Source organism: Uloborus diversus, chromosome 2 (genome assembly GCF_026930045.1).
Source record: "Uloborus diversus isolate 005 chromosome 2, Udiv.v.3.1, whole genome shotgun sequence".
NCBI classification, from domain to species: Eukaryota; Metazoa; Arthropoda; class Arachnida; order Araneae; family Uloboridae; genus Uloborus; species Uloborus diversus.
This window is the reverse complement of record NC_072732.1, coordinates 56,414,158-56,438,813: the sequence shown is the minus strand read 5'-3', so window position 1 is coordinate 56,438,813 and position 24,656 is coordinate 56,414,158. Positions and strand designations below refer to the sequence as shown.

Below are 24,656 nucleotides of genomic sequence, written 5' to 3'. Positions count from 1 at the left end.
TATATATATATAATTTTTATGAAAATAAGTCAAAATATAGATGAGTTTAATTTATTTGTTGTGAATTTCACGTATTATGAAGGAATGAAAATGAATAACAAAAGATGTGAAATACGGAACGTGGAGAGCTAAAAATAAGCTGTGTTAATAATAATTTGGGTTCATCAATTGCTTTTATGCTTCGAAATATAGAGCGGAAACAAAGATATTACATTCAAAATAATTAAGAAGGCTGGGGAGACATTCAATGTTTTCAGAAAGTTTACAAGATTATATTATTTCTATGTAATGATATTTTTTTCTTTATTGGATTGTAAAAAAAAACTTCTTTGAAATGATAGTTGGTGTCCCAAACAAGAATACACGAAAAAAAAAAAAATCAAAATAAAAAGTGTCCAAATTTAGGGAGGGGTGTTCCTAATTTGGGACGATGAACACTTTTTTCGTTTATTTTTAAAAGGACATATCTACACGCGTCTATATCTTGTACTGAGGTGAATTACTATGGCTCATCCTAAAAAATAGGATACTTCGTTTGAATGGAAAACAAATGATAAATATGCTACAAAAGTTCAAAACTGTCCCAAGTATGGGCACTTGATTGTACTTCATCAAACTTCACAAGTAAGACACACTTTTGTCCACCACTTGCAATGTGGTTGATTGTGTTACTTCTTTCTCAGTTGTCGTCACACTTTCTGTTGTAATTTCTGAAAAAAAAAAAAAAAAAAAAATCTAGTTGCGAATATATTATTTCTCAAGGGTTTTTTTTTTTTTTTTTTTAAATCACTACTGCATCACTGACTGTTTCTAAGTGTGTCCAAGTGCGTGTGCTTCGCACGGATCAACTAGTTTCAACAAAAAGATAATCATTAAACATAGTGTAGGAGGCTTATTAAACTATATCGGGTTTTTAAATTGAAAATTAAAAATGCTTAGCTTTAAAAAATCTGTAAAAAAATCTACTTCTTTGAATAGATAAAAACAAGGCAACTTTTAAAATTACTGCTAATGCCAAATTTCGAACACTTAAACAAATATTTGCTATTTACTACATAGATAAGCATTCATTACTTGAAATAACAAATCGAAGCATTTAAAATTCCACTTTATATTTAACGAGAATTGTCCAAAGCTAATACAGTAACCTTTTCTTATGTGATCACTTTGAGACACAATGGGTTCGATATCAATTACTGGTTAATAACAATAAAAGATTCACTTAATTAGGTAGATTTATTTATTTAAGCCACACATACTCAGTTTCAAAATAAACTCATCATATATTATTCAAAATAAACTCTCTTATTAAATTGTTTTGAAGAGGATTATACAACCTCTGAGAATAGAATGGAGTTAAATGACCGAACTGGTAACACTGGCGAAAGAAAGCGCTGCACCTGCGTAGAGGCTGGTGTTGACCATCTTTCCCCGCCATTTTTCAGTTGAGTGTCGTTCTGTGTAAGACTTGTTTTAAAAAATGCTTGTTTATTGCATTGATTCTTAACTGAGAATAGGAAAATAAATTAACAAAAGATCAATTCAAAATATACTAGCAAAAAAGGGGGTGATGCAAATTGAACACTCCATACTCGCCAGATCTCAATCTTCTAGACTTCTTCCTACTACCACGAATCTAACTTGCTTTGAAAGGACAGAGATTTGACGATATTTCTGACATCCAACGAAAAGTGACGATGTTTTTAACCCCCCCCCCCCTTAAAAAAAAGACTTCTTGCAAAGTTTCCAGCAATTCTCAGCGGCATATGAGAGGTTACTATTTCGAAGGATAGAAAGATAACTTTTATTAATGTTTCACCTGCCGTAATGTCACAGAACTTTATTGTCAGAGGTTATATGTTCCAGAAATAATAATGTGTTTGCTCCCTGGCGTAACAAAACCTCTGAAGTTTCATTGAAAACCATTTTTAAAGATAAATATCTAACTATAAAAACTAAACATTTCTTCTTTACCTTTTATTACACAATCAGGTAAGGAGCTTGGCGTCCATGTTCCAATAATATTGCAGTGATAGTTTTGAACTGTATTAGTTACGTTTGCAAATTTTCCAGGAGGCTTGCACTTGACCCGGCATGTAGTCTCATTCCTCCTATGGGTACAGACCCAGCTGATATTTGAACTGCCTGCCCACTTGTGAATATCGCATTTCAAGTAATCTATAGAGAAAAGAAGGAATTTGTATCATATTGGTAGCAACACTCCGATCTGTCAGTAATAGCCTGTCAATCGAACATCGTTGTTGTTGTTGTCGTGTGCCAGCTGGGCTAGCAATTTGGGGTGCGCTGCTTCACTTTTCTAACTGTACCGTAATTTGGTGCGTGAAGTCCGACTTCGACAGTACACATATGCCGTAAGGGCATGCCATAAGGCAACCATTCACAGCGCAACAACACGTTCAGACAAAGAAACGAAAAGGGCAGGAGACAGAAAGTACAACCATGCCCGAACCGGGATTCGAACCCGGGACCACGCCATCGCAGTCAGACTCTCCTGACCACTAGAGAAGGCGGGCGGCAATCGAACCTCGTGTCTTGCAACATAAATTTTTAAAATCAAATTTTCAACTAATGGTGTATATTGCGTTCCAGTATTATTTATTTTATGGGTTCAAATTTTTTTCTACTAAAAATTACCAGATTCCTTCTTCACATTTTAGACAAAACCCGTAAAAAGTATGATATGCATTTTGCTTCTAATTTCTTTTTTGCTTTCTTTTGTATACAGTTTTGTTATTTCTAGTTCCCACTTGACCGATTCATATCAAGTATCAAGTTAATGAAACTTTTGCTGAAATCTACCAAGAGTGGAGTCTATCATTCTTGACTAGAGCCCGTTTACATTGATCTATTCTGTGCTAGTGTGCTGTACACATGACTAAAAAATGCAGTGTTTGCCTCCTGGCTGGGGGTGCTCATTCACTGGTTTGATGCCCCCCCCCCTTTTTTTTTCTTCAACTCCTCCAAAAAAAAACTGCTCAAGACCGTAAAAGTTCTCCCACTTTTTTACATACTTTTTAAAATTGTTACATCAATTAAAATATTTTTACTGCGTGTGCCAAATTCAACATCTTTTAAGAATGCTATAAATTTTTGTAAGTGGAATCGGGCTTAACTGCTGGGTTTCCCTGCATTTCGTAAGCAAAAAATTTATATGTGATTTTAACTTTTATTAATTTCACTAAGGATGCACTAAAGTTTAGTGTGACTGACACTTTTTCTTTCGTATTCCAACAAAAGATTGAATAAACACAGTGTTGTACATAGTGACGTATCCAGGATTTTTCCAACGGGAGGGTTTGATCATACGATGATTTTTAATAATATATATATCATTAAAAATCATCATAAGAAGTTCACACAAGTTCACAATTCAACCTAAATTTTTGTCAAGGGGGGTTTAACCCCCCCCCCCCCCTTGTATACGTCACTGGATATACATAGCTTTTTAAAAAAAATAATTCATTCCTCACTCTTAATCTGTTCCCTGTGGAATCTGTGACGTGTATACCTAAGAGCTAAAAGTTTAGTCTCGGTTTGGAAATAAATTTTTAATTATTACGCATGCCTTGTCCTTTGACCATGGACCACAATCAGTCAAACGAATTATGTAACTCAAATTAAATGTAACAAAAACACATAATTTTTTATTCGCAATTTCTGTTTGATTAATAAGAAACAGTCAAATGCGGAGACGAGTCGGAGATTTTTTTGAACGATTTTAATACATTAAAGGGCAGCAGTCGCTCCTCGAAACCATCAATTAAAAAAGAAAATTATCTCTGTTGTACGACTTTTTGATTGAAATCACGTGAGTCCTTTTCTTTTAACTTTAGTGAACACCAATAGATAGTAGCAGGACAAAACTATTTTTTTCTGTTGGCTCAGTTTCTTATTCAAATCGTCCCTTTTTTTGAACTGAAAAATTGGAATTTTTTTAAAGATTTTAAAATTTTTAATTGACGTTGAAACAGTCAAATCATTTTTCTCGCATTTTTCTTGAGGTATTCACCCACATTTTTGCAAACGATTCAAATTCAGTTTTGAATGCATAACCACGCTTTTTTCCTGTCTTAAAGGAGCTGCGTGAAGAAATGGGAACACCACCTCCTGCTAACGAAATTTATTTATATAAAAAAAAAAGACTGCAAAATCTAGATCTATGATGATTAATTAAACCTATTCATGGTTTTTTTAAAAATTATACTTCAATGATTTTAATGAATCGCTCTTCAAAGGGTTAAATGTTTTTCAAACTGCACATGTTCCTCACATTTCACCCACCAGCTGCTTCGAATGTACAATAGATTCTCAAAAATTCGGATTCACGGAAAAGATAGACCGAAAATAAAAAGAAAGGTTTGCCACTATACCACTATTGGAAATTTTCTCTTGAATAAAAGAAAAAGTTCCCCAATAGTATTCGTATTCGCCATCTGCTTGGCACCTATTTCTTCTTGTCCAAGCCAGACATGTGATCGACGTCGCCAAAGGGCGCATTTCTTTGTTTATCCCTTGTCTATCTTTCCCGTGAACGCAGTATAATATGGCGAAAGGCCGAATCATTAACGACGCCAATTTTGTTCAAACATCGAGGGCCAAAGATATAAAATGAGTATCATTTTTGCAATGAGGAATAATCGCGTGGGTTTTAGCAATTTTTGAATTTAAATAATGCACCCGATTTGCGGCCTGGAATTGTGAGGGACTACCGTATTAAATATAGATACCTATACTACAATACAATACATAATAATGTGATTGCTTACGAAATTCGCAGCGAGGACCCCTGTAGTCGGGCTGGCATCCGCACAGATCTGGGCCGATGCACTTGCCGCCGTTCAAACAGCTCTGGTTGCATACAGCTGGCAAATAAAAAAAAAAAAGAGTACCAAATGATCTTAGATCATTAAAATATTGTCTACTCAATACAATATTCTTTTGACCTACGGTTATGGATTTCCTGTAAAGAAAAATAGATTCAAAGGGACTAAAACAAAGAAAACCTATGTTTTATTATTATTTACTTTCTGCAGAACATTTTACGAAATATTAGGGAAACTCAAAAGTAATGTTGTTACCATTTGCACACCTAGTGCACTCCCCAACAAAATTTGCAATTATTCTTTCATGTGGCACTACTATCGACGGATAGACATTACCACAAGAATTTGGATGTCCAATTTCACCACCAGATGGAGGCACCTAGGCTTTCTTCGAGGCGGGGGCGGGACTGCCCTAGGAACTTAATTTCTACCTCTTGAAAATCCACCAACTGGAGCCAGATTTGAACCTGCGTCTTTCAGCGCAAGAGGTCAACCATCGCGCCACTCTAAGGCGGCACCATTGATGTAATTACCCATGTTATTATTAACCTTATATCATCTAGTAAAAATTTTCAATGTCGTATTGATAAAAATTAATTTGTTTTAGAGCAAATTATCAGTTGACATTTTGGACATTTTCCAGGTTTTCAAACTTTGTGTCTCAGAAAGTGTATTAGTGATCAGAATAAAGGGGAATCAGATGACGCAATATCGGAAGAGTATTTTCTAGCGATTATCAACAGGAAAGGCGATTCTAAATTATTACCCCAAATCCGAAAGTAATTGTCATGGTAAAGAAAAAAAAAGGGGGGGGGGTAGGGGACAGAAAAATAAGCACTGCATTTTTACTGGCTTTGCTTACTGTCAGTAGCGGATTTTAAGGGGGCACAAGGGGCCCGTGCCCCCTCCCCCACCAAGGATGAATTAATTTCACTATTTTATTTATTACTTTTTAATTGACATTTCTTTTGCATTTTTTGCGTAGTTAATGAAAAAGAACACAAAACACACACAGCATATTTTGAATAAAAGCATTTTTGTTACTGGAGTAGAATTACTGGAGTCAGAGGCCCAGATTTGCAGAATACATTTAACTCACTGGTTCCGAATTCAAGGGAGCGTGTTATCGCGATTTGTCCACTAATTCTTCTTTGATGGAATCAATAACTAACTTTTTTTTTTAATGTGTAGGCGCACTTAAAAGAGTCATTTTGATGCAAGAACCTATTTATGAAATAATAGATTTCTTTTTCAGCTTATAAAAAATGCAAAATGAAAGTGTCATATGGTAGTTTCTTGGAAAAACCATGATTTTTAATGGAAACGGTATGTAGTATCAATATGTTCTCTCAACTATATCATGGCTTTAAGAACAAATCAGAAACTGTTTTGAAATTTGAAATTCACACAGAAATAATTTCTGAATTCTTAAGTAAAACTTATATGTTATGAAATTATGATTTTCTTTATAAATTAATTTAAAAAAAACTCGAGATATGGGTTTATTTAATAACCTTGCTCTCGTATTATAATCATTATGACAATGTTCCTAAGTAAAGCCGCTCATAGTCAAGCATCTCGGTGACATTATATTGGGTTTAGTATTAAATGGCTTGAAACGTTAAAAATGCTTTCCATCTTCATTCAAAATATGTTAGTGCATAATATTCATGTACTTAGAAGTAGATTCCTTAACCTGAAGAAATCCTTAAAAAAAATTAAAAATTAAAACACACGCACATTTAAAAATAAAGTCTTTAAAACTTTATTATGAAACATCGAAGGTGACGGCGAGGGGGGGGGGGAGCTATTCAATTTCCCGTGCCCCCCCCCCCCCAAAAAAAAAAGATTTTTTTGTATCCGACCCTCCTTACTGTTTTAGCTTACTGTTTTACTGTTGAAAGAGATTATGTCTAAAAAATGTGCTGAAACTCACGTTCACATGCGGGAAAATTCTTCATTGGTCTCCACACTCCAGTCATGTGCCAGCATTTGTTGGTTTTACTTGTACTTTTGTCAGGAAACGCATATCCGTGCGAGCAGTTCACTTGGCAGTTTCTGTTGAGAACAAGCACCACATATTAGTTGTCTTTGAATGAGTTTAATGCAATAAAATTTGCAAATTTGTAATCTTTCTAAAGCTCTAAATATAAAAAAATTGTTAACTCCGCGAAAGGAAGACTCGTGCCCCCGTTGTTTAGGCGTGGCTGATGATATGATTTCAAACATGTTTAACTGCAACATGAGTCGAGCTCCTAGATGTCCTGATTTTAACAAAATTGTCCTGGGTTTTGTAAGTTTGACGTACCTCTGAAAATGTTCTGATTTTTTCCTGAATTTCGAGTTCTCGTTCTGATTTAGGATGAACTTTCGTAAAATTTTAAGCAGTCGAACAAAAAACGCTATTTTTGATCGATAAGATATGACATTTAAAAAAATGTCCGGATTATACACACAAGCCATGATTTTCTGTAGTTTTTACACTCTATAGCAAAAAAAAAAAAAAAATCGACGCATCGAGAAGGAGTAGTCAAAATGAAATGTAATTGCACACATGTAAAAGGAAAGCATTAATGAGCCATTTCACGAAAAGTTAAACCTCAATGAAAAAAATATTTTTCATATAATTTAGATTTGTGCTTATAGATCTTATAGAAAAATGTGCAAATTGTAAGAAATTTTGTTAAAAACTGACGAAAGCTCTGTTTTTGTCTATTAATAAGGTTTTACAGTACTTAAAAATAGGCGTTGGAAGAATTGCTTGAACACTTATGTTTTAGAAAGCTTTCTCAAAGACAAATTCAAACCAATTTGAAAATTTACATTATTTTCATGTCTATACTTTCTTTTTATAACCTTGAGTTAGGTTTCTTGATTCCTAAAATTTTATTTTATTCTAAACACTAGAAGCCTAACGAGCAGTTTTTCTATGTACTGTTCTTTCACGCACACTGTAATGATATTCGTTGTGAGGCTGTCAGAAGACATTGGTTAACAGGGCTGTTCTCGGTCATGGTCATACACAGTAAGAGTCTCAGGGGATTTCCTCGTCCGCATCATCACCTTCTTTGGCCTGCTCGATCCCCTGATCTCGCATCACTTTGGACCAGGGTTCGTGATTTTTTTTATTTAAATCGATTTTTTTTATATTTGAATGAGATTTTTATTTTTTTTAAATGTTCAAAAATTTGTAGATATTATTTTTTTACAGTTCTAAACATAATATATTTCATACAATAGATGAATCCAATCAACTTACATTTAAAATCAAGATACGTTCTCTAAATAGTCAATAATTTTTTAAGATTTAAAAATACATTAGGGGAGGGTGGGCTACAATTAGACAAAAAACATATTTTTATCCATTTTTCGTATATTGGTGAGTTCTGAAGCACAGAAACGTATTTGATTGTATTAAAGGTATCAAATTATAGTATATTGCACCAAATTTAGCCCATTTAATGTCAGAAAAAAAAGTTATGAGGCTTTACAAATTTGATGAAAACTGTCTCATTGTGGCCAAGTTTTGGGCCACTATGAGACAACTTGGCAGGACACAATCGGACACAATCTACTATGGACACAATCGGACAGCTGGATAATCACTGCATTTTTACCTAAAGTTTGCAAAATAAGTACCTTTAGCTAGTTTATTAAAGAAACTTAATTCGGTACAGAGTTGTTAAAAAGCGTTTTGCAACAACATTTCAGTACAGCATTTAAACAATTCAGTAAAGTATTTAAACAAAAAAATAAGCAAAGGTTAAATTTTAATGTTTTTCAACAGTATTAATACATCCTGGAAATTGCATTATAAGCACTCTCACTTCTCAATGGATATCTGGCTGAGGCAGTTTTCCCAGGATATATCTTGGATGCTAAAATTCGAAATATTGTTATCTATGTAAATGAATTTGTTTTTAGAGGAGTTAAAACTTTTCACAGAGGCACTATATGTTTCATAATTATTTTATAAATATTAATCATAATTATAAAGTGCTTTGAAATAAAAACTATGTTTGGCAACCTTATCAATACCTAACCGGTTTCCAGTTTTGTTTTGTACAAAGCAGTGTAGTAAAATAAAAAGTTCACTTGTAATAATTAGTTAAAATATAAATATTTTTAAATCAAGCCTATTTTTTATTGTTAAATTTCTTTCTTGTAAACTAAAACAAGAACTAGATAAGAATTTTACACTTGCTTACCGCTGCTTGGGCCACAATGAGACGTCTCATTGTGGCCCAAACAACAAAATACAGATTTTCGTTCATATTATTAAAAAAAAACATGAGTTAAAAATAATATAGCTGAATAATAGAAGATTAAAGTGTTAGTAACAACATAAACTACAACATTTAGCTTAATTGTTGAAGTTTTTTCAAGATTATGATAGATGCAAGAAATTATCCAAATAACTTCCAGTGTGTCCAAACAGTAACTAATTTTTTTCTACAAAACAAAAGCATAAAACAGCATGGAACTAGGAATTCTGGGAAGCATTTCGGTTATATTTACTCCTCCTACGTGTTGGGAGCTGTCAGAATTGTATTTATTCTTGAATTTACAATCTCTCATTGTTGCCCACCTTCCCCTATAATACTTAGATAAGATGTGATTTTGTTTTATGCTTTGCTTAAAGATAAGGTTTCCTTATAATTCCTTTTACGAAACCTATGTTCGCTGAGACATGTAATGGGTTATTGATCATTAAGACATTATAATACTAGACTTAACTATTTTAATTGCTACATTTACTATATACATAATACTATGTACAAGGCAGAGCGTGTCGCCAATGCACACTTCTCCGGACTTCGTTCCGATCTGCCCTGTCCAGAGAATGTTTTTCCCAGTGACGTCAGCGGCTTCTGACCTCACTACGATTATGATAGCGGAGTTCGATTAGTTCGATACACCACATTCCTCCCTTTTTAATCTTTAGTAGCCCAGTCTATCTGGTGCTTTTCTCGTGCGGGTGGAACGTCTAAGTGGAACAGCTGATGATTCTCCTGGCAGTTCCAAATCGCCATTTTCTATCGCCTTGACGATAGTTTCTAACTGCAACCTTATCTCCTACATTGAATCCTCTATCCGAAAATTCATAAGTTCCCTTGATTACTATTTCCTCGACTCTGTTCTTTAGATCTGGTGTAACCAGGTCGATCCTTGTACGAATTTCTCTTTTCATCATAAGCATAGCAGGACTTTGTAATGTAGTCATGTTGGGGGCTTTCCTATATTGCATAAGGAAGGTACTCAACTTTTGTCCAAAAGTTTCAGGATAATTTTTCATAGTTCTCAAAGACTGCTTTACAGTAAACACATACTTTTCGGCCTGACCGTTACTAGATGGTTTGAACGGTGCTGTGGGTTTGTGTTTTATGCCATTATTTTTTAGAAATGCCTGAAATTCTTGTGACGTAAATTGTGGACCACTGTCACTTACCAACATGATCGGCAGTCCAAAGCGAGCAAAGAAATCTCGTAAGCATTCGATAGTTTGTAATCCAGTGCTAGTTCTCATGGGGTATACTTCCAGCCATTTTAAGTGTGCATCAACTATTATTAAAAACATGTGTTCAAATATAGGTCCAGCGAAATCAACATGAATTCTATCCATTTTGGCGCTAGTGGACTCCCAAATGTGTACTTTTACTTTAGGAGGATCATTTTTGTTAACTGCACAATCTACACAGTTTTTTCGCAACTCTTTCGATGTCCTTGTCGATTCCCTGCCAGAATACGTATGATCTCGCGATTGCTTTCATTTTGACTACACCTAAGTGTCCGTGATGCAGTTCATTTAAAATTCTTTCTTTATACAGCTTCGGAATAGATACACCTTGCCCATACATTATGCAACCATCTTGCAGGCTGTACTCCATCTCCCTTCCCTTCAGTTCACCTCCACTTTCCAGGATTCGTAATGACGAACTGAGTTCTTCATCCTTTTCCGTTTCTTTGGCTAAATCTTTTGCTATCACCGCCAGCGATTCAATTTGATGTAATTGGAAGATGTCAATATTATCATGTATATATATATATATATAGCCAATTGTTCCGAATCCGTAGGTAAACACGAAAGAAAGTCTGCATTGCTGTGTTCTTTAGTTTGACGATAAATATTGTCAAATTGAAATGATTGCAGAGTCAACGCATAATGCAGTAGGGTCAGGTGGGGTAAAATGGGTATAAAATAGCCTACTTTTGGATTTTGACTCAAATATTTTTGTCAAAATATTTTGTTTCTAATTTTTTTTTTTTAGCTTTATGCATACATTACATATGTTGAGAGTAGAATTAAATGATTTTCACACATAATTTGATACAAATTTATTTTTGAGAGGAGTGTTTATGACTATATGTTTTCTATACCCATTTTACCCCACGCAGGTTAAAATGGGTAGCCTGTGGGGTAAAATGGGTATTGAAGTCTAAGAAGTGATAAAAAGCATACTATTTGTTCAATGCAGTGTGATAATATAGACTTAAGAGTCAGTTAACAAAATTTAACTATTTAATTTAAAAAAAATACTGCAAACAACCAATTTGACGAAATATTAATCAAGTTTCTTTCAATGCATGATATCCATACTTGTATTTCTTTAAAAAAAAAGTAGTGGCCTCTATTGTTAAATTGTGGTTCATTAATTTTTTTTATTATTTGATGTTTTTCAATGAAATCCATATCGTCTGCATCAGGAAAATAAAAAAAAAGTCCCCCCATCTCAGATTTTTTAAAAATATTTCATCTCATAATATTTCCCTCAACAGCCATATATTTGCCAATAAATTATTTCTTGCTTGTTTCCTCTAAGCATAATATTTATACCCAGGCACCTGTGGTTAAACTTTGCTTCATAAGCATATTTTTAGTAGTTTTTATTCCAGATACTTCCTCTGAATGGAAACTTTCTTTTTCTAATATTTTTTATTTTCTTGTTTTTTAATTCATTATTTTTTTCACTTTCAACTCTTAGCCTTTCTAAAACATCTTTGTCAATATTTCCTGCATTTAGCAGCGTACATTTAAGTTGTTTTAAATAACTCATGCAGGTAGATGTCAAATCTGAAGCTCTTGTTGAAATTGCAGACAATATTGCACTTTTCAAATCTTTATAAGGTGACGAAATCGTACTTTGTGACGTATATTTTTTGGATTGAAACGAGGATGAGTTCTGAGAATTTAAAGGTACATTAGAGAAATTGGTAGCATCTGATTGCAATCAAATACAAATGTGACGACTAGCAACAGGCTGGGCCCTGCATATTCTGAGGAAATTGTGATTTTGTGCGCAAGTGCACACAAACTCCAGAATAAGTGTACCGTGGGCTTCTTATTATTTATTATGAAGGAGCGAAGTTTATTTTATAAAGTCATGGTATTGCATAGTTTTATGTTTAAATCATTTTAAATTAACCACAAATGAATTAATATTCATTAAAAGGAAAATATGCTGTATCATTTAAAACAACTTGCTGGAATGATAAGCCTAACCATATACCCATTTTACCCCATTTTCAAAATATGAGATTAAAAATAGAAAAAAAAAATTTTTCTTCCCTGTAAATTGAAGCAGCAACAAAAATGTCCAACTAAAGATACTATGACACAGTAATAAAAATTTCTCAAAAATCATGAGCTGGAGATAGAAGTTTAAACAGACTGCTCCCAGACAATACTGCTCCCAGTCCAACTGGTGACGCATCAGTTGCCAACAAAAGTGGAAGTTCCGGGTCGTAATGTGTCAAAATTCTGTCGGAGCAAATTTCGTCTTTGACCGTTTGAAAAGCTTCCTTACATTTTTTTATCCCATTTCCAGGGAACATCTTTCTTCGTTAACTCATGCAATGGATAAGCCAGTGCAGTGTAGTTAACTTTTTTGAAATGCGTAAAGAAAAATTCACCCACCCCATAAATGGTTTTTACTTCATGGACATTTTTGGGTTTCGAATCATTTTTAATTGCTTTAACCTTTTCTGACGTTTGGAACAGTCCATGAGAGTTTATCTTATACCCTAAAAACTTTATTTCTTTTTGAAAGAATTTACTTTTTTCTTTGTTGATTTTTAACCCATGAGCGCGGCATCTTTCAAAAAATTCCTTTAATCTTACTAAATGAGTTTCAACGTCTGGAGCTGCAATTCTAGCATCGTCAAAAAATACTTCAACTCCCTTTAAATCCTGAAAAACACTTTCAATATATTTTTGCCAGATTGCTGGAGCGGCGTTTACCCCATACATTAATCTTTTACACAGGAAAAGTCCCTTTTGTGTATTTATTGTCAATAATTTTTGACTCTCAGGGTGCATTTTCATTTGCAAATATTCCTGTGAGAAATCAACCTTGGAAAACACCTTGCCATCACTCAGCGATGCAAAAATATCTTTTATTCTAGGAAGTGGGTGTTGTTGCACTTTTAAATTCTTATTTAATGTTACGGAGTAATCTGCACACAACCTAACTTTACCATTTCATTTAATAACCGGTACGATCGGTGTTGCCCAATCTAAAATATGTACATTTTCGATTATATTTTCACGCGTTTTAAGCGATCTATTTCCTCGCCAACTCTATTTTTCAGTGCAAAGGGCATGGGTCGAGGTCTGCAGAATACCGGACTAGCGCCAGGTTTTAGCTCTAATTTGCATTCGTAATTTTTAATTTCTCCCAAATCATCACTAAATAACTCTTTGTATTCGTCTAACAATTTAGAAATACTAACATTTGTTTCAGCTTTGCAATTTTTTGTTGAATTCCAATCTAGTTTAATTTTATACAACCATTCGCGACCAAAAATTGTATCTGAATTTTCCTTAACGATATACAAATTTAATGTGTATGTAACCTCATTATAGGTAACATTAACTGTTACGTAACCCATTGGAATTATTTTATCCCCTTTTACGTTTTAAAAATCAATTTTGTAGGCTGAATTTTCTTATTAGAAATTTTTCGAAAATTCCTTAGCGACATTATTGAAACGGCTCCACCTGTATCGACATCAAAGTTTACCCAATAGCCTTCTGTTTGAAGTTTTACCATTATGGGTTTCCTTGGTTCTTGTTCAGGAAGTGTACAACTCTTGAGACTGAATGGTGCAAATAGGCACGGAATCCGTACCTTCATCTTCAGAAAAAGCTTCTACATGCACCTGTTTTTGCTTATAACAGGTTTATTAACTTTACTTTCTTTTCTTTGACAGAAAACATGCTTTGCCTAAATGGCCAATTTTGCCACATAATTTCAGTGTTGAAAGATTGGGGGAAATTTCCCCATTTTGGGGGAAATCTGGTGCTCTCTGGGGAAAATTTGGGGGAATGGGTTTTGAGGGGAATTTTTTTTTGGGGGGGGGGGAATTTTTTTTCTTGGGGAAAACCTGGGGGAAAAAAAACCTCAAGGAAAAAAGATTTTTTTTCGTATTTAGATTCGCGTCAAGAAGTAGTAGTTACATTGTTTGTATCAAACAACGTTGGTTTAGCTTTGCTCAACTTTATGGAATTCGCATTTCGCATTATGTGGAATATAATGCTACGGAATTTGCATTAATGTTCTGCATGAGTAACTAGTTGATACGTGAAACGGGTAAAAATAAGTGTGATGAAGAATGTTCTTGGATAAATGTATACAAAAATCATAGTTTAAATATACATACAGAAGCAGAGTAGTAAATGCAAGTAGGAAAAAAAACATTTAGCTATTTCTTATCTCTCGGGGGGCGTTTGTATTTATGACTAGTGGCACCCGCATGGCTTTGCCCGTAGAAGAAAATTGAAAGGTCTTTTGGTTCCCCTGTATATTTACAAATAATGCATGATGAATTTCTCACCGATTGGCTTGCCCACACGTTACGGTTCCACGTTATGATAGGTTGGCAATTTACTCATCCATCTTATGATAATTTTGCTCGGGAAAATGTTCTTAAAATTGGAATAGAAAAAGAACAAATCGAATTTTCGAAAAATCGCTTAAAGGTGCACACCCACATGCTACAAACTAATTCTTTGCCAAATTTCATGAAAATCGGCAGAACGGTCTAGGTGCTATGCGCATCACAGAGATCCTGACAGACAGAGAGATATCCAGACTTTCAGCTCTATTATTAGTACAGATAAAGAAAGATAAAAAGAAAGAAGATAAAAAGAAAAAAAAAAAGCGAAAATGGGAAGAAAAAAAATTGGGGAATTTTATAAGAAAATTTGGCTATTTGGGGGGGGGGGGGAATTTTTTCAAGAGACAAAAATATTAGAGGAAGTTGATTCATTTTCTGAAAATATTAGTGGAAAAATAATTTTTGAATTTGGGGAATTTTGCTAGAAAACATCGCTTTTTGGGGAAAAATTGGAAGGGAATTAGGGAAATCTGGATTTGACCATCTGGCAACACTGCATAATTTGCATTTGTAAGAGTCTTGAACCTACATTCATCTTTAGAATGATTCGTTCCATTACATCGCGAGCATTTTCTTTTATCTTTTTCTTGAGAGAACTTTTTTCTTCTGATATTGGCTCTTTTCCTTCCAGCATTATAGTAATGAATTCCCGTTTGCCTACCAATTAATTCTGCAGTGGATTTATGAGATTTTTCCATCGCTAAAGCAATCTGTAAGGTTTGACTCATCAATTTAAGGTCATTTTCCTCAAACAATCTATCTAGTATTGCACGATCTCTTAATCCGCTAACAAAAACATCTCGAAGCATCATATTTAAGACATCTGGTTTATACATACAGGGAATTGCTAATGAGCGAAGTTCTGCGATGTAGGCGTTTATCGACTCATTCTCGTACTGCTGCGGTTTAAGAATATGTGACGGCTAGGGATAATTAATAGCTTCGGATTGAGATGATCTCGTAGTATGTCCTTGAGCGTTTCGAAATCTTCTCCCCCCAGGGGTGTCAGGTGACAAAAGAGTCATCAGTAAATTGTATAATTTTGCCGACAAACTTGATATAATAAGCGTTTTCGTCCTTTTTTCTTTCGAGATATTTTGAATATCTAATGCCTCGAAACGATCTATAAAGGAATTAAAATTTTCGGACATTTCATCATATTTTTCAAAATTGACCCCTGTCACTTTTGACTCAGTTGGGTTTTCCGATTTAAGCTTGAGAGCTTGTACGAGGGCTTCATTTTGTTTTATGGGTTCCTGAACCAGGGCCTCCATTATTTTTTCAATCCAAAATGCAAAAATATATAAATTTTCCTACCTTGAGCCGTCTTCGGGTAATTACCCTGTCCTTTTTGAAAGAAGAACTTTTATAGCACTACATTAGTGGTTTCGTCACACTCTCGTCGCCACTGTTATGGTTCCTTTTATGGAACCTATGCTCGCTGGGACATGTAATGGGTTATTGATCATTCAGACATTATAATACTAGACTTTACTTTACTTATTGCTACATTTACTATACACATAATACTATATACAAGGCAGAGCGTGTCGCCAATGCACACATCTCCGGATTTCGTTCCGATCTACCCTGTCGTAACCCACGTGATATAACAGACCGGAAAACTCCCCCCCCCCCCGCTTCGTTACGCCACCAGTCGTCGATCTATGAACTTGGCGCGAAATTTTGAAAGCAGTGCAGTTTACCAGTAAACAGTAGTGTTGCTTGCTCTAGCTGAAATAGATGAAATAGGATATATGTTACTTCGGATGCACATTTTTCAATACCGTACTATTGGATTTGTCCACATGCACACACCGGAATGTAGAGGCAATTAAAAAAATATATACATCTCTTTTAAGTGAAAGTGAGTCAGTGATTTCCGATTCCGAACAACCTGCATGCGAAGAAAATATTGGGCGCCTTATGGAATAAATATTTAAGTTCGGAGGTAAGTACTTTTCTCAGATAAACTAATTTACTTTTTATGCAGAAGAGTTCATGCAGTTAAGGTTCCTTAACCTTTCCTCCCTTACACAAACGATTGTCAGTCCGTTTCTAATATCTTTGTCTGTAATTTTTTATTTCAGCATACTGCTTTAATATTTTGAAACGGTTAACTTGCAACTTTTTATTTCTTTATTTTTTCAATCTTGTACACGCATTTATTCGAAATGGATTTTCCAAGCTGATAATATACATGTGTCAAAATTTTCTGCAAATATACTTGTTGCTACCAGAAGCAACGAAACTTAGTGTTGGTATTCAGTTGCTATGCAAACAAGTTTATTGAAACAGGCTTTTAACTGAACTGATCTTATATTTTCGGTTTCGATTAAATTGTTTCATAAGCTATCATGTGTTATTTTGATCAAAAAACTTTCCTTGTGATCTTCCGTAATTCTGAGGTAGAAGCTTAGCTTTGAATGCCGGAGATCGTGGGTTCGATATCCAAACATTTCCCTCCGACTACGCCACTACAATGTTATTCAAACTAGCTTTTTCTGTATATAAATGAAAAAATATATATGAATTTTTTATTTTCACTGTCGTCTTTAAGTTCTGTGCTATTTGTGCATAAATTGCTATACTTTCGAGCAGTGAATACACAACGTATTTTTGCCAAATGCTCTATGCTTGTTAGTTATGCTTAAAAAGAGCAAAATACCTTCAACTATATATTTTTTGAATTCCTTGGATTTTCTGTTAATAAGCTTGCAAGAACCCTGAAACTGTAACATAAATTGGATTAAGGGGCTGTCCATAAACGATCTTACAAGATTTTGAACAAATTTGCCCCCCCCCCTTGTCACATGTAACGCTATTTTACATGAACATATTGTTATAAACAACGCGCGATGTCACACTTCTTGTTATCCCCTCCCTACCCCCTATCACAAACTGTCACACTGAATTCTTAAAAGAGCATAATCAGCAAAATGTTGATCTCGGTTTAACATATATGAGGTTTAAAATATCGAAGAAAGTTGCTAAAATGGTCAAATTCTATGGAAAGTTTTTCGAAAAGGGTTACTTTGTCATCAATTAACGCTTTTTAAAATAATTTTAAAAAAGCCTAAAATAATTAACTATTAAAGCCCCCCCCCCCCCAATGATCACTAGCAGCAGAAAGAGCCGAAAAGAGAAAAGTAGCAAAATTCCAAAAATAAGGCTGCTTAGCTATTGTAAATACTTTTTTTTAATGTACAACATACAGTATCCATGCTGTTGTATAATTCATACTGCAATTAACGTTTTTCAAGCTGAATACCTGTGTTATTTTTCAAGAGTGCCCACCGAGGGGGGTGGGGGGTCATGGTCTCATAATGATAGCTTTTCAACGACTATAGTTATAAATAACTTTGCCATTGAAATTTAAGGGCGAGAGGGAGTTGGTTTTTGGGGTATTTTTCTTGAAGTTTTCACAATTGCAAGGGGTAAGGCACTGTTTATTTTGGGAGATGGCACCCAAGTATTCATGTCTTTTTAAAAACATTAATTTACTCAGCTAAGTTAACATTAATAATCTGGTATTACGTAATTTGATGTTATGTCTTTGAAACATATTGCAGTCATGTTTCCGGTTTATTCAAGTAAAATTATTTATTAATTTTTTTAAATTTCATTTAAAGCTTATTCAAATACAATGTCAAAATTATTTTTTGTTTTGATGTAATTTTAAAATGAAAGCTCATTTATTTATTTGAATACTTTTTGAGACTTAATGTTTCAATACAATATACGAGTAGTTTAAAATGTGATTAATTTTAGAAATGTTTTCAAATGAAAAATAGAACTTTATTCATTTATCACTTCGTTTTATCATAATTGTAAAATAAAAACGTGTTTGCTTATTTGAATACTGTTTAAGACCTAAATATTTTTATGGAAAATACTATGAAAAAAGCTCAGTCTATTTTTTAATGTATGATTATCGGCTCCTTTTCATGTTTTAAATGAAAAAGTAGAACTATTAATGCTACTAAAATAATAGAAGACAATAATAAATAAGCCAAGTAATTCAATTAAACCAAAATACTAATCGAAGTGCCACTTCCCAATATCATCTTGGATCGACGAAAGATGACGTAATTTGCTAGTTGGATGACCTTTCTATATCTCAAAAGCTACGGCTCTGTCCAGAGAAAGTTTTTCCCAGTGACGTCAGTGGCTTCTGATGTCACTGCGATTATGACAGCGGAATTCGATTAGTTCGATACACCACAGTTTCCATCATCATGTACGTTTTTAGTGTAAAATAATATGTTGAACAATTACTTTTCTTAACTATATTAGTCATTCTGTAGAAGAAAAATTGCAGATTTTTATTTTGATCTAAACCAAAATTTTGGTGTAAAAAAGTTTTGAAAAATCTGTTACACGCACAGAAAGAAGGATCTATGTAGTTTCACCTAGTGATGTGCCGGATCGTTAAAAAAGTAGATCCGCGGATACGGATACGGATCTCAAAATGTTTTTGCCCAATTCAACTATCCAAGTGTAAATTTTATTACGGAAGGTATTCCCGTCACTATAATAACACTGAATCTTCAAAAACTGTCATCTACCGCGAAAATATAATAAAGACTATGGTTTACTCTTTGAAGAAATCTCCGTTAAAATTGATGGAGAGTTGGAAGGAACGGGTCAGCGCAGCATTAATGCTTAAATAGAATGTGAAATATATGTTATTTCTAGCTTGCTCGGTAGATGTAGGATACAGGAGCAAGAATGTAAAGCTGCTGCTGGATAGGCTAGAAATAATTTTTCGCATTTTATTTCAGCATAAATGCAGCGCTGACACATTCCACCCAAATTACTCCGACCGACGAAATAACAGAGCCGGAAACACCTTTACAAACAGTAAATAGAGACTTTTGTCTCACTTTTTTTGAAGGATGCCGGGAAAAACCAAAATGGGGAAAAAAAAGAAAAAAAAACAGAAACCCCATACAATTCAGAAAAAAAAAAAAAAAACTAATATTAAACTAAAAAAAAAAAAAAAAAAAAAAACATGTCTCAGAGGGCTGTTGGCTTCTGAAATGATACCTTATAATTTAAATAGGGAATAAGACCTAATTTAAACGGAATTTAAGAGTCTTTTATTCAAATATTTAAAAAATTTTAGAATAGAAAAGATTCGTTTAAGATCCGTCAAAAAAGTTACGGATACAGATCTTTATTTTTTCTCGGATGTCCGCGGATACGTATACGGATATCCGGAACATCACTAGCTTCACCTGTTAAAGTTAAGAAAGATAGTATGGTGCACTGTGGTTAAATTTAGAGCAATACATTTCAAAAATGCAAAATTAATTTATAAAAATAAAATGAACTTGTTTTAATTAATGATTTTGTTAAAAAAAATCACTTGATTCAAATCAATTGATTTAAATCAATGATGTTTTTACAAAACCACTTGATTTAAATCATGATTTTAATGATGATTTAAATCAAGCTGATTTAAATCAACGAACCCTGCTTTGGACGGCAATGAATTTGATCAAATTAGTGGCGCTTTTACAGTAGATAAGGCACGAGATAGCGTAGGACATCGTGCGATACTTTTAAGTCCCAATCTTTGCCAGTATCACCTCATGCAGCCACGCTAGAGACCGCTCAACAGGATACAAAAACCCCTATTTGAGATTTTTCCAGTAATAATTCCAGTAATTTGCTTTACTTTTTTAACCACTTTCTTGCATCGATCTTGTCCTCGCGCCTGTTAAATTTCGTTTCATTCTGTCTACTGCTTCTTGGTGCGTGATTTTTTTTTTTTTTTTTGAAGTGATAACTTTTTATGGGAGGGTAAACCGATTTGTGACATAACGCGTAACGACGCAACTCTCGTCTGGCATCCCTTTCGTTCTTGCATACGACAGAAGCGCGCTTGCTCGGGGAAATTGTTTCTTTACTCTTTGGGTCAGCTTTAAGGTTTAAGTAATAGTAGAAAAAAGTAATGAAATTAACAAAGGATGGATGATCATCGCAACATAACGCAATCTTCTAACGAAAGGTGAGTTTAACAATACAATATAATACCAATAACATTGTAAATAAAATATATTCAAAACAGCATTTAATCTTTAAATTTATTTTCAAAACAAAAAAATTTTCACGATTAGTTATACTAAAAATATCTCGGTTCATTTAGGGTTTTGAACTGTGACAAAGTGTACATATTTTAAACGAACTTCATCCCTGCAGACTACGCAACGTGGGGGTTGGGGACGACCGAGAAAACAAAAAATAATAAATAAACATTTAATTTGTTCATCCCAGAGTAAAACCTAAAATGTTTCGTAAGTTTGAGTGTTTTTTCTGATAAACGAAATATTTAGAAACGACGCGTCATTTAATCTGTTGTTTTTGTGCCGACATCAAAACTTATGTTTAAAAGTAATCTGAATGGTGATCAAAGAGTAAAATTATTTATCATTTAGAGCAATTTTAAAGTCGGTTCTTTTTTTTTTTTTTTCAAATTTTTTAAAAATAAAAATCTAACCCTTTCTACAGTCCAAATTACAATTACAAATGATTAATAAGCCAGAAAAAGCTACTACAATTCACGGAACTGTACTTGATGCAGTCTTTGCAAGATTTTTAGGTAACATACAATGCAAAAATTTCGTTGCTTATTATAGCTACCATAAGCCAATTGTTACTTTAATTGGATTAAATGATGATAATAATTTAATCCTATGAAAGTTATCACTTCTGCCGAGCGTCCCGTGACGCACATTTTTTTTTTCTTGTTATAATACATAATTTTATAATATGTTTGGAAACGTTAAAAAGAAATGGGACAGGTTCCCCGAGTGTTTCTCCCAAGATTTTTTAGGGGAGCGCCGTGCCCATCCGCTTTTAAGCTAATCTTTGACCCTTAACTTAATCAACCCTCCTTGTCCTTTAAAAGTTTAACCAAAACTTCACAAAAGCGAAATTTTTTTCAAAAGGTAAAGATAATGATTTTTTTTTAAAGGAAAAGTTTAGACTTGTCTGATTCTTTTATCTAAGTCCTCAGTTGTGGACTGAAGACTATCGTTGGCGACTTTAAGACTACAAAGGAACCTCATACCTGAAATACCTTAGGGACACCCCGTTAAGTCTAAATCTGACACTGATAACAACTAATGTTGCTCAAAAGAAAAAAAAGCATCCCCCCCCCCCCTTGCAACTCAGTCCTAAATCCACCTATGTTCAGGAGCTCTCCCTACTAAATCAAAATTTTGTTGTGAATTAGTTGAATCTGTTACAACCAGTGAATACCAGGGGCGTTCACATCAACTTTGGGGCCCTTCATAAATGGCTTTTACAGGCCCCCCTCCCTCCTGTTTACCCCTACTCCCTTCATGTATTTCACCCTTCATTTAAAAAAATCTCGGGCCCCCTTCAGGCTCGGAACCGGGCCAAAAGGTGTCCCTTCTCCCCCCGCCCCCCCCCCTCCCCATGCATGCCCCTGCTCATGCATCAATACCCCAAAGCATGACCTACGCATTTATGACAGGGCTGGGGCCGCTTTGTCTAATGAAGCAGGCCCCTTCAATTTTCGTTAATAGACTTTAAGTTTTAACGCTCTTTTTTTCGTCACGGTCCCTTTTTCAGGCGTTATCGGACTCCAATTTCTCTAGCCCTCTCCCGTTTCCTCAATGTGAGAGCCATGCCCTACAGAACTCTAAAAACTAGAGAGAAAGTTGATGAGAAAGGAAAGCATTTGCACGTGTGGACTTCTGCTATTTACTTTGGTCCCTGCTTAGGATGGAAAAAAAAACTGTCCCAAACGCTTCTTTCACATAAAATAGTGCTTCTCAACCTTTTTTACTTTGCGGCACACTTAAAAAATTTCTAGATCAACTGGGCACACTAAATTTCGCAATGGTAATATAGAAAGGTTTTTATCATTCACTGGTAAAAAGACGGGAGGGGGGGGGGGTCTTTTTTCATAATAATTGTAACTAACGTAGTGTATTTAAATTTATTTAGAAAGTAGAAATATTTGGAATGTATTGAAGTTGATAATAAACAACAAAGCTACCTATATCAGACTTTACAGATAATTATGCTTGATATGTTTCAAAGCATTTCTGTCAAACATGTCATTAAAATGCACACTGCAGTTAAATGATTTATCAAAAAATATTTCAAGAAAGAAGTAAGCAAGAAATACAAGCACTTAACTTCCGTTTGACACTGATGCGACACTTGAGCCTGCCTTGAGGAGCCAAGCCGTTTGATACCACCGGCTCTATGCTGGACACGAAGTTCTTGATCAGGCTCTTTAGAGATGATCTTTTGCTGTTTTTTATAAGTGTGAGGATTGAGAAGCTGAATTCGCAGAGATATTTAGTTGAAAATGATAGCAGCACATCAATAGCAAGATAAGAGATGGTAGCATACTCATTTTTAACCAGCAACCAAAATTCGTCCAGAAGCACCTCGCTCAACTTAAGTTTAAGAGTACGGTCGCTCTTGAGATTCATAAATTCTTCTCGTGCCTTCAAAGAAAGGTGATGCATCCGCAGAGGAAGGGAATGGAACGCGAATCCAGTCATACTGTTCATGTTAACATTCTTGAAAAGTGCTTAAACTTGTCCTGAAGTATAACTAAATGTTCTGCCACCACATTCAGCAGCTTTTCTTCCATGGCATTTCCTTTACATACCATGTTGACGGTCCGTTTGAACATGTCCAATGAGGCACGATCCACTTCTCTCAACAGCTGAATTTTTGATTTGAACCAGTTTAGCTTGTTCATACATATAACTCGAATTCTCTTCTTGTCCTTGCATTTTCTGATTCAATTCGTTAAGGTGTTCAAAAATGTGAGCCATGTAAGCTGGTTTTGCCAGACAATATTTGTCTTGCAACAAACTGGCGTACTGCATTTCGTTTTTTAAAATCAAAAACTGTCGTACCTCGTTCCTCAATTCGAAAAATTCTTGATAGTACCTTACCACATGAAAGCCAGCGAATCTCTATATGAAGAAGTAGGGAGTAATGATCTGCCTTCACTTCTTCACAAAGTATACGGAGAAAAGGCGAGAACTTTATGGAATTTACGACTTCAGCTCATCTGGTAAGTTCTTTGCCATGAGAGCTTCATCGTGGAGGAAACAGTGTATGGTTTTAATTTCTAGTTTGCTAAGTCTCAGAACCGAGCTTTGAGAAACTACGATAAAATTAAATTAGTATCGGAACTGGAAAAGAGGAAAACAAAAGCTAAAGCTGGGGCTAAAATTCTGGGCGGGAGGGCGCGATCCCTGCCTGGGGGATGGGGCGATACTCCCGTTTGCGAAAGATTTAGAAAAAAATATGTTTAATTAGTTGATTTTTCGTAGAAATTAAAATTTCTTTTCAAAAACTGAAGGATCACAAGAAGTTTAAAAGAGGTGGGGCAGCAAATCCCGCCTCTCCCCTTGTTGGGTATGTCTTATTACACATGATCGACAGGGTGAATTGAGAGGTTACAGAACGATAAAAACGCTATTCGGTCGTAACTTTAATATAAAATACATCAAGGCTCTTTCTTTTTATACAACTACGGAATACCGCGGCACACCAGGTTCCTTATCGCGGCGCCCCAGTGTGCCGCGGCACACCGGTTGCGAAGCCCTGACATAGAAGAAACAAATTACATGTTTTTTTAATATTTTTTTTTATGACACTTTAAAAATGTTAGGTGTGAATTTAAATGTATTAAGTTCAATAAAAAAATTGCTTGAAGTGGCCCACAAGGCGGTTGGCCCAGTCGGGGATTCCCGACTAGCCGACCTGGCCAGTCCGCCCCTGTAATAAGTTATAATATTATTTTACAGTAAATTTAATACATTTTTAACTATAATCGGGAAAAAAAATAATAGGATAGAAACGTCATAAACTGTCTAGAAACTACTAACAGAGTGTACAACACAGCTT

General features: G+C 34.6%; 1 protein-coding gene across 1 annotated transcript in view; it reads right to left on the bottom strand.

Annotated features, from left to right (window-relative positions):
- Positions 1-24,656, bottom strand: part of LOC129217047 (AT-rich interactive domain-containing protein 1B-like) — a 78,509-nt gene that overhangs the window by 36,537 nt on the left and 17,316 nt on the right. The window contains exons 5-7 of the mRNA XM_054851285.1: positions 6,781-6,902; positions 4,788-4,883; positions 1,975-2,178 (exon numbers count right to left, since the gene is read on the bottom strand). Of these exons, the coding sequence (XP_054707260.1) occupies positions 1,975-2,178; positions 4,788-4,883; positions 6,781-6,902 (422 nt within the window). The remainder of the gene's footprint in view (positions 1-1,974; positions 2,179-4,787; positions 4,884-6,780; positions 6,903-24,656) is intronic.